The 17,510-nt window shown below is 37.3% G+C and overlaps 3 protein-coding genes across 3 annotated transcripts; 2 read left to right on the top strand and 1 right to left on the bottom strand.

Moving 5' to 3' along the window:
• Positions 1–1,384: 1,384 nt before the first annotated feature.
• On the bottom strand, positions 1,385–7,847 carry LOC137966025 (protein DAMAGED DNA-BINDING 2). The gene is made up of 11 exons (XM_068812464.1): positions 7,541–7,847; positions 7,377–7,467; positions 7,056–7,183; positions 6,406–6,528; positions 6,198–6,286; positions 6,002–6,122; positions 5,531–5,622; positions 3,540–3,669; positions 2,767–3,015; positions 2,499–2,695; positions 1,385–1,860 (listed from the first exon to the last, which is right to left on the bottom strand). Exons 1-11 carry the CDS (start codon positions 7,772–7,774, stop codon positions 1,641–1,643), a joined length of 1,674 nt encoding a protein of 557 aa, XP_068668565.1. The 5' UTR covers positions 7,775–7,847; the 3' UTR covers positions 1,385–1,640.
• A 1,706-nt stretch (positions 7,848–9,553) lies between these two features.
• On the top strand, positions 9,554–11,606 carry LOC137965391 (dehydrodolichyl diphosphate synthase 2-like). Its single transcript, XM_068811686.1, has 3 exons — positions 9,554–10,009; positions 10,101–10,168; positions 10,860–11,606. Exons 1-3 carry the CDS (start codon positions 9,554–9,556, stop codon positions 11,311–11,313), a joined length of 978 nt encoding a protein of 325 aa, XP_068667787.1. The 3' UTR covers positions 11,314–11,606.
• A 1,855-nt stretch (positions 11,607–13,461) lies between these two features.
• On the top strand, positions 13,462–15,776 carry LOC137966557 (E3 ubiquitin-protein ligase AIRP2-like). The gene is made up of 5 exons (XM_068813221.1): positions 13,462–13,907; positions 14,711–14,861; positions 14,928–14,994; positions 15,118–15,352; positions 15,443–15,776. The coding sequence occupies exons 1-5, from the start codon at positions 13,843–13,845 to the stop codon at positions 15,648–15,650; spliced, it is 726 nt and encodes a 241-aa protein (XP_068669322.1). The 5' UTR covers positions 13,462–13,842; the 3' UTR covers positions 15,651–15,776.
• Positions 15,777–17,510: the final 1,734 nt, after the last annotated feature.

The following is a 17,510-nucleotide window of genomic DNA, read 5'->3' as shown; positions in this document are numbered from 1 at the left end:
CCCCGGAAGGAAATTTTTTTCCACATTTCACTTCCTCTATCGAAAATTTTCTCCCACTCGCTTTCATCCCCCGAATTTTTTTCCCTCTATCTTCTCCCTCTCGACCTCCGTCGCAGAGCACGAGAGGCCGAGCCTCTCAACCTCCCTCTCTTCTCCCTCTCGGCACACCATCGGAGCGTTGCCTCCGTCGCCGTTACCTGCTAGCCCGCCGTAGTCTCCCACCATTATCGGCGTTGCGAGGAAGACGACGCATCGGCCATCAGGGCGCCATGAAGAAGACGAACTGATTTAATAGGAAAAATTAAACCAGCATCATAAAATAATAATCCATATTTTTTATTTATAAAATAATTATTTTATTTATTCAATATATTCATTTGATAATTACTGTATTAAATTAGTGATTTAATAATCATAATTAAAATATTGTTAAAATAAAAAATTTGGTTTAATTATCCCATTGCTATAATTAATTAAACCAATGGTTTTAAATTTTGTGACAATATATTATTAATTAATAATATGTAAACATATATATTATGTTATTGATAAAATAATTTATTTATTTATTTATTATATTTATTTTTTATTACTAGACTAAATTAGTGATTTTTAATGTTAAAATATATCTTATGTTATTAAAAAATAATTTATTTATTTATTATATTCTCTTATGTATTTTTTATAATTTATTCTGATCACACGTAATTATTATATTAATTTATAATAAACTATAATCATTAAATAATATAATATAATTTTTTATTAATTATTTTATTAATATATTTTAATTCTACACATTAAATCACTTATAAGTGTAATAATTATGCTTATTTTGGTTAATTATTTGTTTAGGTATATATTCTATTTAAGTATATTACAAAAAATTACTCATTTTCTTGTTTATATCATATTTTTCATTTTGGGACACTAACACTGGAATCTGTTTTCCAGTGCACTTGAACTCGTCTATACTAACACCCAATAATGAGTTAAAGTTGAATCAATTCATTTAAGATTAATTGAAATCTTCACTTCATTTCAAGTTCATTGTGGACTAACCCCCGAAGAGGAGAGGAGAGAGGAGAGGAAAGAGTGGTGGGGTAACATCTGCCAGAAATACTTGAATATGATACTTGAGGCAAACTATGATACTACTCAATTTGTACCCTCAGCTGTCCCCGAGGGTACAAATTGAGTACTAGAGCTATTTACCATCAATTTCTACCCAGACAACAAATTAACTCATGTCATCCTGTATGATTGCAGAAATTCAACTTTTCATTTTTAACCTGAGAGGTGGGAAAAAGGTCATCTTTTCATTCTCCTAGGTGGCGGTTCAATTCAAATAAAATAAAAACAGAAGAAGAAGAAGCCAGAAACATGAATAAGAAGTTAAAGGCTGCTTAACTGAAAATAGGTAGACACCTTCTGAGTTTCAAAAAATTGTAGCCTGCCAACTAATAATATACAAAATGAGAGAAACAAGCACATGATCAAAAAGTAGGATGATTGCTTTAAAAGGTTATTATCAAAATTCATACCCATGTGCATTGATGCTAAAAGATATGCTGGAGGGATACTTGAGGTACCAAAGATATGCTCCAGATCACAACCCACCTATGAGTTAACATCAGATTTTATCGAACCTTTCTACCTTTGCCAGATGATTTTGGCCTCTTACCCTTGGTATGACAGGCATCATACCCACCAATGTCATTATCATCATCACTTCCATCTGCAACCTTCTTATTGCCTTTCTTTCCTTCCTTGCCACAAATAAGGATCTTATACTTCCTCTCTTCGACTTCTTCAGACTCAGACTTAGACTTCTCTTTAGGCCTCCAAATGAAAACAGACCTGAAAGCATCAAATGAAAGTAAACATTCAGAAAAACAGATGAACACAACTCCTAATAATTGTGGTAGTCATATTTCATCTGTATCCAAGAACTTGGTCTTCGTTCCCTCGGTGGGCATACAGGCGAATACGTATCATATTGAATTTTGAAAGTACTGATATATACCAATACAGAGAATATCACAATACACTATTTTCTAATAATTTTTTTAACCCAAGACAGGCTGATATGGCCTGATACATGATATGTACTGGCCAATACGTAATAAGTTGTTAGAATTTAAGGATCCCGATATGGTGCATGAAACTGGGACACCAAACCCTGCTTCACTCTGGAACCAACCTAGGTTTCGAAAATTCCAGGGGCTTTATCTTCTATAAAGAAAGAACCTATCACCTAGATCAATGTAGCTTGACAGCTTAATTTTTATCCCCAAAATCTCCTTATTTCAGATTCAAAAGAACTAAACCTAGATGATTTTACTTGAAAAAGAGGCAATAGTGTTCTAGTCACTAATCTTTTTCTTTTCTGCTTCATGATCCAAACTTCACACAAACCGAAAGAACAACCGTAACTACCAAGGTGTTCATCAAATTTCGGACTACATCTCCGTAGAATATTTGGAAAAAAATCAAACCTTGAGCTCCCAGTTGCCAATATGTCATCTCGAGGGTGGAGCTTATTGACAGGACTGATAGTCTTAACATCAGGATCCATCACCTCTGCAACAAGTTGCCCAGTGTTGGTATCTACGAAGTCAATGGGGTGCAAGGCAACTCCATCATAGTTCTCACTTATGTAACGCCCAATGACAGCAAGTGACTCAGACAGGTCCTGCAATCACCATAATTCATTAAATAGCAAAGTGAAAGCCAAAATTTGTGCAATTGCAATTAATTTGTCACCTTTGGGTCCCATTCAGCACGGAAACAGGTCAAATGCCTGTTGAAATCATGACTATGTACAATTTCCCTGCTAGGAGTTTCAAGATTCCCAAATATGCAGTCCCAAATCCGGATACGGTTGTCCTGAGAAGTGGTTAGAATTTTACTTCCACTATGTGGAGAGAAATATGCTGAGTTTACAACACGCTTGTGACCCATAGAGCAAAGGGAAGCCCCAGCTTCCAAACGGCGCAAATCCCAAATGCGAGCCTGGAAAGTTAAGAAATTACAGCATATTAAGCATATGATGACCACAGGTAAAAGTAGAAAAGAGGGTTGCCTCAGATGTTGATTTGTACTCTTAAAAAAATTCTGATATGATCAATTAGCATGCATTTAAGATCTTGTTTATCAGTTGGAGATTCTCTCTCCATTGGGGCCCAAGGGCCCTCTTCTTTCCTCTTCTTTCTGCTCTCTTCTTTGATTAATGAAATCACCATTTTCAAAAAAATAAAAAATAAAAAATGTAATACATTGAATCCAAAGAAACAAATTCACCCCTAAAAGCATCAATAAAAAGAGTTCTAAAACATACATTCAGGTATGAGTAATTGGCACACATTAGAAACTACTAAAGTGTTTTACTAAGAAAAAGAAAAGCACTACAGTGAGTTGAAACAACTAAGTTCACTTCTAAAAAAGATTAATATGCGAGTTTTAAAGCAAAGAAAAGCATGTAAGAGCAAGCCAATGCATGAATATTGAGATAGAAGACATCATTGTAAAATACTCACAAAGTGATCATTTCCACAAGTTAACAGCAGCTCTGGCTGTAATGGATTGCAGTGAAGTCCCACAACCTTTGTACCTCTCTTATGGATTAAAACTGGCTCACCCACTTCCTTCTTTGAGCGCTGATCCAAACTGCAAGTACAGAGACAAGTAAATTATCAACACCATCAGTGAAAAGGTAACCTACTCTTTCCTCTACTTATTTATGCCGATGTTAACTTCATCTAATTTGGACATACAAACATCCAACTAAAAAAATCAGAACATGACCAATAGATCAAATTGTCTCAATAGTGTATCTAAACTAAAGTGGCATCAAGATGATAATCCAATGCACATTGTGTGGAGTTAAGTAACAATAGATAACTTTTATTTTTATAGCTGAGAGCGGGTGTCATGGGAATCAAGATTTTCAATTTCACTCAAGTAAGAAAAAGAAAAACTTCACTATTTAGCTCAATGAGGAGTCGGAAGTTTAATTTTATGCAAATTTAGTAGATTTATAAATGGATTTTTTATTTTTATTTTGGATTACATTTAGTTGGGCCTAATTGGATTACTTTTAGGGTTCATTAGGATTTATTTTATGCTCCAATCTTCACACTTATTTTTTAATCATTGTGATATTTTAGCCTGGGTCACTGAGTTTTAGAGGATAGAGGTTACACAAAGCCCTGGGATTCTTGTAACAAATTAGTCAATGAATAAGAGTTGCAGATATTTGATTTTAGCATGAGGTGTGAAGCCCTTCAGAGGTTATTTCCAAAACAAAATGTGATCCATCCCTCTTCTTTCTTAATCTTACAAAGAGATAATTTGCAAGATGAATGTAGCACAAAACTGTAGCCTTACATCACACTGTAGTACAAAATCAGGTTTATTTTTCTTTCTAATTTCAATCCAACTTCTCTACTTTCAACATCCTTTTTCACTTTTACATAATTTTGCTTCTTCTTTTCTGATTTAGACCTTATTTCTTTTGTTTCAGTGCTGTCGCACCATTATATTAAACTCCTATTAGGACTTAGCCTACAACCTGAAATATAACTCACTTAGGGGGGGAAAATGGGCTAGTCAGCCTCTCGGAGATGAGAAGATGGAAGCAAAGGAAAAGAACTATTCATTTGATGGAAGCTGCTTAAGCATCGCTATTTATAGCCTGAGATCTCCTTCATAGGCAACTAACCCTATCCCAAATCCTAACTCCAACCAACGAAACTTGCCAAATAAGCAAGCCTCTTATCCCCTTGTGTCAACCAACACCACCTAGGTCAATAAATCTCTCCAAAATCTCTTTGGATAGGACCAGGTTTACAATTTATACAATCCAGTGTTGATATCTCAGCTCCGTGTGTGCCAGCCCCGCACTCGAATGCCCACCATGTGCGCACTCACTTCTACCATGCACACTCATCAAGCCAAAGAACATGTGAAAGCTATGCATTGAAGTTTCTCAACAGCAAGCATTGTCTTCTTCTCAAATATCATGTTAGATGTGCTTGTAGTTGTTTAGTTTATTTTTTGTAATTTTAAGTTAATTATTGTTTATACTTTACCATGCAATTATGTAATTGCATTCTCCCTTGATCTGGTCTTTCATAACATATCCTTATCCGGCAGTTCATGTTACCAGTGGTAATAGTATATTGGAGTATTGGTTTACATTTCCAAAATAAAATAAAATAAATATTCTTGAAGCTTAAATCAATTATTCTGATCATCCCTTATCTCAAAATCACACTTTAATCTTTGCTAAACCATTTAAAATGGAATTTTATTGCTTTCCTACATTAGGGTGTAGTTAGAGCATACCAGAATATGGAACATGAGCACCATTATGGTTGTCAAATGTGCATCTCAACTCTCAAGTTTTCCAACGCCAGGTATGAACCGTATTATGTTTTACACATAGTTCACCTATTTCTCTATACAAGGTATTTGAAAAAGGTAGACGAAGTGAGGGTCTGTGACAAGGTAAACAAGAAGCACTCACAAGTATAGGTATCCAAAGTTATCAGATACAAGCACAAGATTTTTCTCCCAGCAGATATCCAAGCCATACAGCATCCTCCAATTTGCAACTCCCTAATTAAAGATCATAAATACACTCAGAGATGTAAGGAAAAAGCATGCTTCTGCAATCAACTGTTCATGTCCCCAAAAATAAATATTAGAACAGAAATAGATCCCAGATAAAGGATAAAAAAGATGCAACATCTACTTCAATTCTTTACTACATCTGATATGCCCACATCTAGATTTAATGAGAATGTGTCAAGCTAACCAGTGGTTTAAACCAAATAGAAACTCATTAAGACAGCAACTAGAACAAAAAACTGTATCATCTAAATAAAACTTGATTGAGAACAGAAGGCACCCAGATAGATTAAAAATCAAACCAGACTTTGTGCATAAAATTTTAAACCTCATTGGCTCATGGATGAATAACAATAAAGGAGATTACATTCCACCCATTTGGGTTCAGGTCCATCAAACGGTCAGATATTCCAGTCTCCAAGTCAGTCAAACAGATGGTCCCATCAGAGGCTGCAGTGAAAAGAGTTCCATCATTGATTGGGTTGAACCTGTAATACAAATAAACCAACTGAATAGTCCATCTATCACAAACAAACCAAATCAAAGCCCCAAGACAAACTTACTTCATGCTATTAAGTATGATACGATGTACAGTTTCATACACTGTCCTCTCATTTACTTTGCAGAAATTCCAGATTCCAAGTTGCCCTTTCTTTTCCACAGAAACAAAAGAAAGCATTTAGCACACTGAAGCTAACAGGACAAGATAAACTTAATACTGTAAAGTTTTTTCCCCGTATGTAGAAAATAAGCAAAAAATATATAGCCAACCTTATCTCCAGATAGAAGAATATTATTATTGGTTGGATGAAACTCCAGGCACGTCACACGCCTGCTGTGCAGTCTGATAACTGCAGCATCCAATTGGTCAGGGACCACATGACCTAGTTTGATCTGAAATTCACATAAACAGGTTTTGTATAAGCAAACTATTGTAAACAAATAAGTCCTACATTACATATAACGACATTTTTCATTTCTATTTGTTACTGACCCAATGAACGGATCAACAAAAAAAATATCTCTCATTATTAAAATCAGATATAAAAAAAATTACAACATGATACAGGCTACTTTTCACTGACCACTTTATTTTCACTACCATGTAATACTTTAGTGACTCCAAACTTAGTTTCCCTGTTTCCCTCTTGTTTGAAAATGAGAAATAATTCTATAGTGCTATCAATACCATGTAAAATTTCAGTGACTCAGCTTATTTTTCCTCTTTGTTTGGAAATGAGAAAAAAATTACAACAAAAACAATATTTAAAATGACAACAGCTTAGCAGGACTTTTACTACGGTAGCAATATCGTAAAACTCTATCTTAAGTTACCATGTACTTATTGGATTTATAACAATTTATTAAAAAAAATAAAAATATAACTAATAAAATATATACAAAGAGTTCGAACTTCATACAGCGGGGACATTTGTTCGCAGCTGCCGCTCAAATATATAATCCAGAGGCTTTTGGGTGTTCCTGCGAGGTGCTGGTATAACACCATGCTCAGTAGCGACACGATGAGGGCAAGTCATTGTTGTGTGGCCTGAAGGAAAGAAAGAATAACAACAAGTCAAATTTCGGAATGCAGCGTTAGAACCAGGTCAACATTAATCTTTTCTTTCCGCTTCTTCATCATCATCGTCACTAATGTTTCATGAATTAAAAATATATAATTTGAATTATGATACACCAGAAACAGAGAAAATGAGAAATGAAAAGATAATGAACAAGCTCACCAGGAGTTTTGCACAAAAAGCAGGGTTTCTTCGGGCAATCGATGTATGTCGCGCCCTTAAACCCCGCTTCGTGACCTGTCCCTTTGCAAACCTATCACAAAGAAGCTTCGTCAATGTTGCAAATACAGAGATCATGACCGTAAATACCTTCAAAACTCCAATACCTTACAAACTTTCTTCAGACTGATAGTAATTGGTATTTTCGCTTTCTTCTTCGCATTCTCCACAATCATCTCCTCTGTCTCTTTCACACCGTTTTCCTCCTCAGACAGCATTTCAGAAGCCCCATCATCATCTTCTTCATTTTCTGCTTCCGAGTCAGACGAACTCTCCTCCGACTCAGACTCTCTTCCAATCACAATTTTGGGCAAACTCGACCTCCTCGTTTGCGGCGGCATGTTGTACCCTCAAAACGAAAGAAGTGAAGAAACTCGAGAGCAGAAACAGAGGAGGAAAGGAAGAGAAGAAGTTGACTTGAACAATGGCGGGAGAGAAACCGACTTTACATTGCGGAAAAAACACGGAAAGGGGAAAGTAGATCTTGCAGTTACGATTATGCCCTCCTGTCCAAGTGCCAAAAGGCTCAGGAGGAATACGAAACTGTTCTCAACGAGCAGGGGTATAATAGAGAAACAAGATAACAAACATGGTGGTAGATCGGGGGCCACGGGATGCACCGGTTTCGGCTGGACGAGACGACTGAACTTTGCCTTGACCGGGAATTCAATTTTACGAGGAGGATTCGGAAATTGGAAGGGTTGTAACGCGTGAAGCACGTGACAACGATAGGTTTAGATTTCAAATTTTATCTCTGCCTCGTCAACCAATCACCACCCCTCTCTCACAATGCCTCATAAAAATTTAATTTATTTAAAATAAAATTACAAATAAATAATATAAATTTACACCAATTATGCTCTCATTTTAAGATAAGAACCATATTAATAAAGTAAAATATGTTAAGTTGTAGAGCCTAATCAACGACTTAAGCTATTTTTTCTTTAAAATGACTATTAGAGTTTTATCGTCATCACGTAGAAGGATTTTGAGTTGCAGCCCAATAGATGTTAGAGAAAAACACATCTAAGTGTGTGTGATTTTCTTGTAAACTATTTCATCTTTATAATGGATTACTACAGCAACGGAAGACAGGATGTAGTCTTACCTTAAGGCAAACCTGTATAATTTTTTTATCTTTTTCGTATTTGTTTTTCTTTTTTTCTGTGATTATTATTATTAATCTTGTTAAATTAAAATTAGAGCATCTAATTCATAACAAAATATATATAAAATTCAGTGTAGTTTCTAAGATAAACCTTATCCTCCTTTCTGTCATCCCTACACTTGCGCCCTCCATTGGATGAAAGAGTTTGAATCAATTTCCAATCCACCTACAATAAAAGTGATGTGCCCTCCATTGGACAAGAGAGCTAGAAGGGTGGTGCACCCCTTGGATAAGGGGTTAGAGTCACATTGATCCTAATCTCTATTGTACCAATTGTCTTAACCATTTGCAAAATTAATTTGATTCTTATAAAAACAGAGCTGAGACTTGGGTGGACTACCAAGATTTCAAGAGTTGAGACCTATCAGAGCTATGTGGTTTCGTCCAATGTCACATGTTTACGGAAAACACAACACTTATCCAAAGACTATCGATGGACGGAACCACCGCCAACTCTGACACAGTTCAGTACCCAACTCTGATACCATATCAAAAGGTTGGTTAATACAACTTAAAAAACTAATCATTTAAATACGAAAAACCAAATTACTTAAAGAGAGGTGGACCAGAACAAACTCTAACAAGACCCATATTTATTTTTCTTGGTAACCGACAATTTAAGAACCAGCCCAAACTAACGGGAGCCTGAGCTGAACCGTGTCTTTTTCGTGTTTTTCCCCGGTAGGAGCGTCAGCCATGGCTGATGGCTCTCACGGCGTTGGTGATGTTCAGGAGAATCAATTTTCAGCGCCACTTGGTTGAAAATCGATTGGCAGAAAAATTATGAAATGGAGAATGGTGATCGGTGGACAAGGGGGAGTCAGGTCAGGAGACAGGACAGTAGTAAACGACGTCATAGTGCGTCATAGTGCGTCTTTATATATGAAGTACTTTCCAAAAATGATCTCTGAGCTAAAGCCTTTTAGCCCTACGAGAACCAGCAAAAGGGGCAATGTCTCTCCAATTAGCCAAGCCTTGCATTCACATTGACCAACACCGCAAACCCCAATTGCTCTCCTTGCTTTCCCGCGTCCAGGCGGTTGCTACTGGTGCCCCAAAATGGCCTTTCGGCGCGTCTCTTTCCCCCTCGAAATCTCGACGTTATGCCTCCGCTAGAGTGCCTGCTGTGGCGGAGAGGGAGGAAGCGAGAGAAGAGGAAAGAGATGAGGTGTCGGAGAGCGTTGAGTATCAGTTGCCTGCGGGTCTCAGGCAGGATTTGATGCCGAAGCATGTAGCTGTGATCATGGACGGGAATTCGAGGTGGGCGCGAGCTAGGGGTTTGCCTTCAGGGGCCGGACACGAGGCGGGTGTTAGATCTTTGAAGGAGATGGTGAAGTGTTGCTGCAAATGGAGAATCAAGGTTCTCACAGTCTTCGCATTCTCCTCCGAAAATTGGTTACGGAGCACGGTTTGTACTGTTATTCCTTGTTTGTGTTTTATTGTTCCAGAATTTGTTATTTGTGTGCGTAGGTATAAAGAATTTAGGTGTAAAATTGCAGGGAGAAGTCGATTTTTTGATGGCTTTGTTGGAAAGAGTTATCAAAATGGAAATTGAGAATTTTGTGAGGTATTGATCATATCATCATCATCTTCTTCTACTACTTTTTTCTTCTGGTTCCGTCTGTCTTACTGCGGTTGGTTCACTGAACTTTGGATTTGAGTTGTAAAATATGATCACGAGCTTTTACTTTTTGAATTTGTCGTCCTGACAATTAATATGTTTATGGACCCCCTTGTTCCGTCTCTGTCATCCTGTTAAATTGAATATGACTATATCTCAAACTAAGGAGTGAGGTAGATCATATAGAGTGTCCACCGCTGTTCTTCCCATAAAATCAGTCTGACCCATGGTAAAATTGACTGTGGCTAACGCAAGGGTGATGAATAGAAAGGAGTTATCCTTTGCATAGACTTTAATTTAGTATTTCCCCGATTTGATGCAAACTTGAGAGAAGATGCACAATCACTCCTGCTAAAGGAACCCAAGATGTCAATCTTGTGTTCATATATTCTACCAAGCTACTTATTGCCCTTAAAAGAGGCCTCTTAGAGCTTTTCACTCCTGTAGTGTCTCAATGCATGATCAAGTTTAAATTCTTGAAGTCTAATTCTTCCATCATTTTGAGGATTCTACTACTTAAAGCAATAAAAAAATTGCTTTCAGGAAGTTTCAACAGGACTGTAATGCTTGCTGTGGCAAATTCATTACAAATGGCTAACTTTCTTACCAACCTAGTCTTTTATTTGTATCTTAACAGGGAAGATTTAAGGTTTTGTGTTATCGGAGATACGTCTAAGCTGCCTAAGTCTCTTCAGAGAGTAGTGAAAGAAGCAGAAGAGAGGACGAAGAACAACAAGCGGCTAGACGTGCTTGTTGCCGTTAGCTATAGTGGAAAGGATGACATAGTCCAAGCATGCCAAAAGATTGCTCAAAAAGTAAAAGATGGTCAGCTTGAACCTTCCGACATAAGCGATTCTACCATAGAACAAGAGCTGGCAACAAGTTGCACAGCCTATTCTCATCCAGATTTATTTATCCGTACCAGCGGGGAGCAGAGGGTTAGCAACTTCTTGTTGTGGCAGTCAGCCTACACTGAACTCTTCTTCTCAAATACATACTGGCCTGACTATGGGGAGGAGGATTTTGCCGAGGCCATTCTTTCATATCAGAGTAGGCAGAGGCGATTTGGAGGACGACTTCCCGACGAATAAAACACTAACCTCTGGCTGACTGATTCATTATAATTATACTGAGAAAGCAGGAAGAAGGCATGATTTCTGCCCCCATGTCTCATTCTTGCTCATATGATGATAGCATCGTTTACCTTTCTACTGCCTTACAGCATCTGTGGTGGCAAGCTTGCTTCTCGCACTTGCTCTGGGACAAGCCGCCTTCAGAAGAGTTACAAGAAGGAATCTTTGGGCCTCTGGGTTTGTGATGGAGCAGAAGCTTGCCATCTATTCATTTGAACATCATAACGAAGTGCATGATTTTGATTGATTTACAGGGTTTTCAAACTTGAAACTGTAGAATGGAGGATTGGGACTACGCTATACTTGCTCTGCAATAACTCCAGTTAACCATTATTACCCTCAAATTCCGAAAGTGGTAGAATTTTTCGTTTTTTGGTCTCTCTTTCATGCTTCGAAATCTTCTTTTTGTTTTATATATTTACCTGATTATCTGTTCTATCGATTAATTAAGGAAATTTGGGAAAATATTTATTTTGTAAAAATATTGAGCAAAACACATCTTCTAAACTGGGTCAAAATATTGACTTGCCACGTTGGTTCATTAACAAGCCAGATCAGCCTAGACCGCCAGCATGGCACAAGAAAAACTGTAAGAAAAGGAGGCCTTTGGCCAGATATGAGGTGATGTGGCTCAGAGAAAGAAGAGGAAAAAATAAAGAGCAAAGGAAGAATAATAGGGCTGATATGGTTTTATCGTTTTTTATCTAGTAATAAAAGGGTTGATGTGGTGCTAATGTGGCACCAGGATAGCGGTCAATGATGATGTGTCAAATTGACTGTCCAACGCAATTTTCACCGACACAAAAACAGGAGAATACACGCTACGGTGAGTGAGCACAGAGGAGAAATAAACAGAAACTAAAGGTGGTTTAATCCATTAGAGAACAAGAATGCATTCCCAGAAGAGTGATTTTGATAAGAACTCCATATAAAATCAGGCTTTCAGTGATGCCACCATATCAAAGTCTCTCTGTTAATGAAATTAAAATAAGCCAAGAGATTTACAGTGACGAGACTCGGCGATCACCCCGACGTTAATTAGGAAACCCAGAATTAATAACGAAGGACAGAGAAAGGTGGTGTCGTGGAAGCAAGAAGATAAGAGGTGAGCCAAAATCCAAACCCAATGCCTTATCCAAACGCCCACCGTGATTTTAACAGAGCCTTTAGTCAAGAACAAAAAAGTTAACAGTCGTCATAGCCGGTTACCTGGAAAAAGTAGAGATTGATCCAGCTTCCAGACACAAGAATCTGATCTTATCTCCTTCCATACGTTTCCTTTTTCTTCTAATTTTCTACAATGGCACGCTGGCGGCTGAGGATCCAAACGAGAACCCGTGGGACCCTTTGCTTTGCCTCCTTTTCCGAGATGAATTGAATAAAGGACTCTAATTGAGCCAAAGTAAACGGCAAGGCGTTTGAACCTGTGACGAAGACGCACTGGTTGGTGTGTTTCTTGGACTTCACTGAAGAAAAGCCGCTCGAGCTCTGGAGCCTTCCTGAATCTTGCTACTGTTCGTCGCTATTCGCTACTGACCGACCATGATCGGTAGGAGCTCGAATGCTTATTCGATCCCTCGACCGATCTGCGCGGAAGTGATCGCCACTGTTACTTCTGTGGGGCATTTTGTCGAACAATTGTCCGGACGGGTTCCAAGTTTCCAACTTCCAACTTCCAACTTCCACCCCTAGTATTTCCCCTAAGACGGAAAGGCCCCTGGTTTCGCCACTAACTCTGGTTTGGCCGCGAAAATTACACAATTACATATTTGCCCTTACGCGGGAGGCCGACATTTTTGTGTAGGGGAAGAAAAAGAAATTCAGTTGCGGTAACTTTAACCGGGTCCGACCCTTAGCAGGAATTGTTATCGGATTTTCCTTATTCTAACACGTTTGGATTTATGTGTCAGTCGGATACGGGACTCCGGATCCGCTTACAGAAACCAGATACCGGGTCGAGTTCCCGTTATGTTTGAGGGGTAGAATCGTAAGAAAATAACGCTTACGCTTGCGGGAAAAGCGACGATTAAGCTTCGGAAGCAACAGTATAAGAACCTGCTGTCGTCGGCATTGCTGCTAACTCATCACTCAACAAACCTGCTCCGATTCATTCCGCGCTGAATTTAGGGTTGTCTTGAGACTTGCTTTATTGTTCTCAATTTCTACTTTTCTCTCTCGATTTTTTGACGATTCGTCGTATACATTGACGTATATTAAGATTGCGAGCGCAGGGCAATTCTCACTTATGGTAGGTGCTCTGGATTGGGAGATCGACATAGAGAAAGACATACAGAAGCAGGGGTTTATGTGAAATTTAGGTGTTTGAGGATATAGGCATAGAAATTCAGGTGCTGTAGGAAGAAAGTTTGATAGAGAAGGGAAAAAAGCAGAGAGGAGGATTTGTAGGGCGCATGAGAAGAATTCTGCTTTGCTATTTATGCCAAGTTGTGTTGTTGTTTGGAGACTGGTGGATAGAAACAGACGGCCATGCGAAAGTCATTTAAAGACTCTCTTAAAGCACTAGAAGCGGATATTCAGCATGCAAATACTCTGTAATTTCTTTCTTCATTTAGTACTCTGTTCTCTAATTTCGGTTTACTTCTGCTCGTTACATTGGATTTTGTAGATAGTTTTGTTACTTTTCAGTACATCAGCGGGAAACCTGTATAAGTGGTAGACCTTGGACTGGTTACTTTACTACAATTACTAGAGGATTGCGTTCTTTCCTGTTTTGTTGTATAATCCTTTTATATTTTTGTATAATGCTTCCTGTTATTGCAGAGCCTTCTATTTCAATATCTGTTGATTTACAGCATTGTTATTGGCATTTTCTCCTCGGTCCATTTTTTTAAAAACTGCCACTGGATTTTGGTCTATCATTCATTTGGTTGAAAATATGGTAATTTATCAGTGAATAAATTTAATTGAAGTATGGTAAGTTTTACTATCGCTCTCATACCCTCTTTGAGTTCAGAGTTTACTTGTGTTATTTCTTTGTTTCTTTTGTAAGATGTCTTTACATTTTCATTTTAAAATAATGAAATATAAATTCCTACGCAGTATATGAGTTGGAGTCTTTTAAAAGTCTACAGGTTAATTTAGTGTCTATGTGCCAAGAATTAAGAAATCCTTACGTGGGCCTTCTGAGCTTTTTCTCTAGTGTAATATACTCTGGTTTCAATTGGGAATCAGTCTTCTGAACTTTTCTCAGATTGTATCAGTAAAGAGTTCTCCTTGTAGGATCTGCTAGTTGTTGCTTGAATGGTGCATCTTTCATGATGCAATTTATGTTTTGTTATGAGCTCCTATTCATGGATGCTAATCTTTGTATCATCGTTTTAATCTGAAAATTCAGGGCTTCTGATTATCGGAGGGAATATGATGGAGCCTGCTTACAGATGAGAATATCCTATAGTCCAGCTGCTCATTTGTTTCTCTTTCTTGTGCAATGGACTGATTATCATTTTGCTGGTCAACTTGGATTGCTTCGAATCCTTATTTACAAGGTAAATCACCATCTTTGCCCTGTTTAACAAGTTAACTAGATATACTAAATTGGAAATATCTGGCAGGCTTATGTGGATGGGAAGACAACCATGTCTGTCTATGAGAGAAAGGCTACTGTAAAAGAATTCTATGGTAAGAAAAGAATCTTGCATCGCAAAAACTGTTATGGAATAAAAACTTCTGCAATTTGTTATCATTATTAATGACATTCTTCTGTAATCTAATTGCTTGGATGGTTTTTTACTCCATTTGTAGGTATGATATTTCCCTCATTAATACAACTACAAAAAGGGATTACAGATGTGGAAGATCGAAAACAGAAAGAGATATGTTTGCAGAAATACTTGAAAAAGAAAGAAGAAGAGAAGGGAAAACTCTCAGTACTTGATATAGAGAGAGAGGAAGAGTGTGGCATATGTCTGGAAAAGAATAGCAAAGTTGTGCTGCCTAATTGTTGTCACGCTCTGTGTTTAAAGTGCTATAGAGATTGGTATACTTACCTTCCTTTAACTCATGCATTTTTTTTTTGTACTCAAGTGATTCAAGTGAAACTAATGATACATTGTATGGCTTCTTCCAGGCGCATACGGTCTCAATCATGCCCCTTCTGTCGTGATAGTCTCAAGAATGTGAATTCATCTGATCTTTGGGTCTACACTGACAACCGTGAAGTCCTAGACATGAATGCGATTGCCAAAGAGAACTTGAAAAGACTCTTTATGTACATAGATAAGTTACCTCTTATTCTTTCTGGTTCTGTTTATAGTTCATATGGTTCTCTTAGATGAGTATTCTTTCCCTATATCTGTTCCTCTGCCATGGGTGTAGTAAGTCAAAATCACATGCAGTTGTTCCCCTTGTACATGACAGGTGCATCTTTTTGCATCAATATTGATGTGTGTATATTTCATTTAGATCGTCTTTGCAATGTCTTACCTCCATTTACGTTTTGTGCTTCCAGCTTTTGCATTTATCGTGACATCAGAATTTGCCTTCTTGTGTGTGCTATATCTGTAATCTTTGATATTATGTCACCAAGAGTAGACTTTAAACAATCGCGTAGAAGTTGGAACAAATCTTGTGTGGACGTGAATCAGACCAGCTAGAGGCTTGTATGTGGATTCAATAACAAACTCTATTAGCTGAAATTTACAAGATTCTAGTTCTATCAAGTTCTTCCCTTCTAGATTGAGGTTCTAATACCCCTCTAAGATAATAAATTAAAAATACACAAAGTAAACTAAAATGATTTAGCCACCCGAGATTGAGTCAGGTATTGCAACCATGAGAACTCTCACTTGTGATGTGTAGCTAAGCAGGACTTTCCGCCCATGGGTGTCAGCATCTCTTAGGTAAGGATGGCCGACTGGGTTGACATATACTTTTTGCTGCTGCACTGCGTCGTGGCATTGGTAGTACCCAAAAATAAAGAGGATGAAGAGATTGAGTTAGAACTATCTTTTTTTTCTCATAGAGAGTATATTTACAATTCAATTTAAAAAGCCTTGGCAAATGTTTTGGAAATGCTTCTCAATGAGTTTAGATGCCTATATAGAAGATTCTTAGCTAAACTAGTCGCTTTTTACACATTTCTAAAAAGATTCAAAAGGTGTTGATCGGATTAAAAAAAAGTTATGATCGATCAATATATATGACGACTATATCTTTTAAGTTTTCCAAGCATATTGATCAATCAATGTATCAATCAATGAGTTTTCAACCTTGAAAAAACTTATTGATCTATCAACCTATTTCGATATAACATGGTTTTAAAATAAAATTATATGCCCTAAAGCTCCAATACTCGTAAGTACCATTGAAATTTGGTTAACTATCCACTTACATGCCTAGAGTTATTGGGGCTGGTGAGGTGTTTGGGTCCTCGGCCTTTTCCGAATGATCGCATTGGTTCGCCTGGTCTCCCCACCCTAGAAACAAGTTTGGTTTTATAAAATTATAATTATAGCATAACTACATTATTAATTAATTACATAAAACTAATTCAAATTTTAAATAAATAATTATCAATAAATATAATTAAAATAATTTTTTAAAATTAAAAATAAGGATATATTTGAATTCGGATGGTTAGAAAAAATATAAATTCAATTTTATAAATAAAAAAAAGTCTCCTCCCTCTACGTATGGAAGGCTTGTCACCCTTAGTCGGAAGAGATAGGACTAAGGTACTGTTCTTGCCTTCTAGGGGGGTTAGTCAACAATGAAGTTTCAGTGTATTACGTAGTTTATTCTATTAGGCCGTTAGTGGTAAATGAGTGCCATCATCATCTGAAAAACACAGTTAGTCTAACTTCAATCCCAACTTCAATGTTGACTAACACCCCTATTAGGTAGTAGCAATTGGACAGATACAATCAGAACTAATCACCAATCCGATTGGGTGATTGATCTCACATCGACAACATTATAAATATATCAAACACCTTGCCAAATCTAAAAGGTAGGTTTCTTTAATAAGGTTGCATGTTCTCGATGAAATTGCGAAAGAATAAAGGAAGAGAGCCCTTTCATGAAACTGGGGGATCTTGTTGGCAGAGAAGTATGAGGAAGCGATTTCGAAAAAATAAAATCAGATGAAGGGAAATATAGAAAATTAATCAATCTGCTATGATACCATATAAGAAATT

The sequence above is a fragment of the Aristolochia californica genome, unplaced genomic scaffold (assembly GCF_029961685.1).
Source record: "Aristolochia californica isolate CCGP_79_NKW_82.1479 unplaced genomic scaffold, dmAriCali1.0.hap1 SCAF_5, whole genome shotgun sequence".
NCBI classification, from domain to species: domain Eukaryota; kingdom Viridiplantae; phylum Streptophyta; class Magnoliopsida; order Piperales; family Aristolochiaceae; genus Aristolochia; species Aristolochia californica.
This window is presented reverse-complemented; position numbering and strand designations above follow the sequence as displayed.

Bases quoted from the DNA above. Each gene is read 5' to 3' on its own strand.
- LOC137966025 (XM_068812464.1), bottom strand. From the start codon at position 7,774: ATGCCGCCGCAAACGAGGAGGTCGAGTTTGCCCAAAATTGTGATTGGA. The intron at 6,529-7,055 runs GTATGAAGTTCG...TGTGAATTTCAG, and splicing joins TGCGAACAAATGTCCCCGCT to ATCAAACTAGGTCATGTGGT. The intron at 3,670-5,530 runs GTGAGTGCTTCT...CTGTACTTGCAG, and splicing joins AACTTTGGATACCTATACTT to TTTGGATCAGCGCTCAAAGA.
- LOC137965391 (XM_068811686.1), top strand. From the start codon at position 9,554: ATGTCTCTCCAATTAGCCAAGCCTTGCATTCACATTGACCAACACCGC. The intron at 10,010-10,100 runs GTTTGTACTGTT...GTAAAATTGCAG, and splicing joins AAAATTGGTTACGGAGCACG to GGAGAAGTCGATTTTTTGAT. The intron at 10,169-10,859 runs GTATTGATCATA...GTATCTTAACAG, and splicing joins GAAATTGAGAATTTTGTGAG to GGAAGATTTAAGGTTTTGTG.
- LOC137966557 (XM_068813221.1), top strand. From the start codon at position 13,843: ATGCGAAAGTCATTTAAAGACTCTCTTAAAGCACTAGAAGCGGATATT. The intron at 13,908-14,710 runs GTAATTTCTTTC...CTGAAAATTCAG, and splicing joins ATTCAGCATGCAAATACTCT to GGCTTCTGATTATCGGAGGG. The intron at 15,353-15,442 runs GTATACTTACCT...GGCTTCTTCCAG, and splicing joins TTAAAGTGCTATAGAGATTG to GCGCATACGGTCTCAATCAT.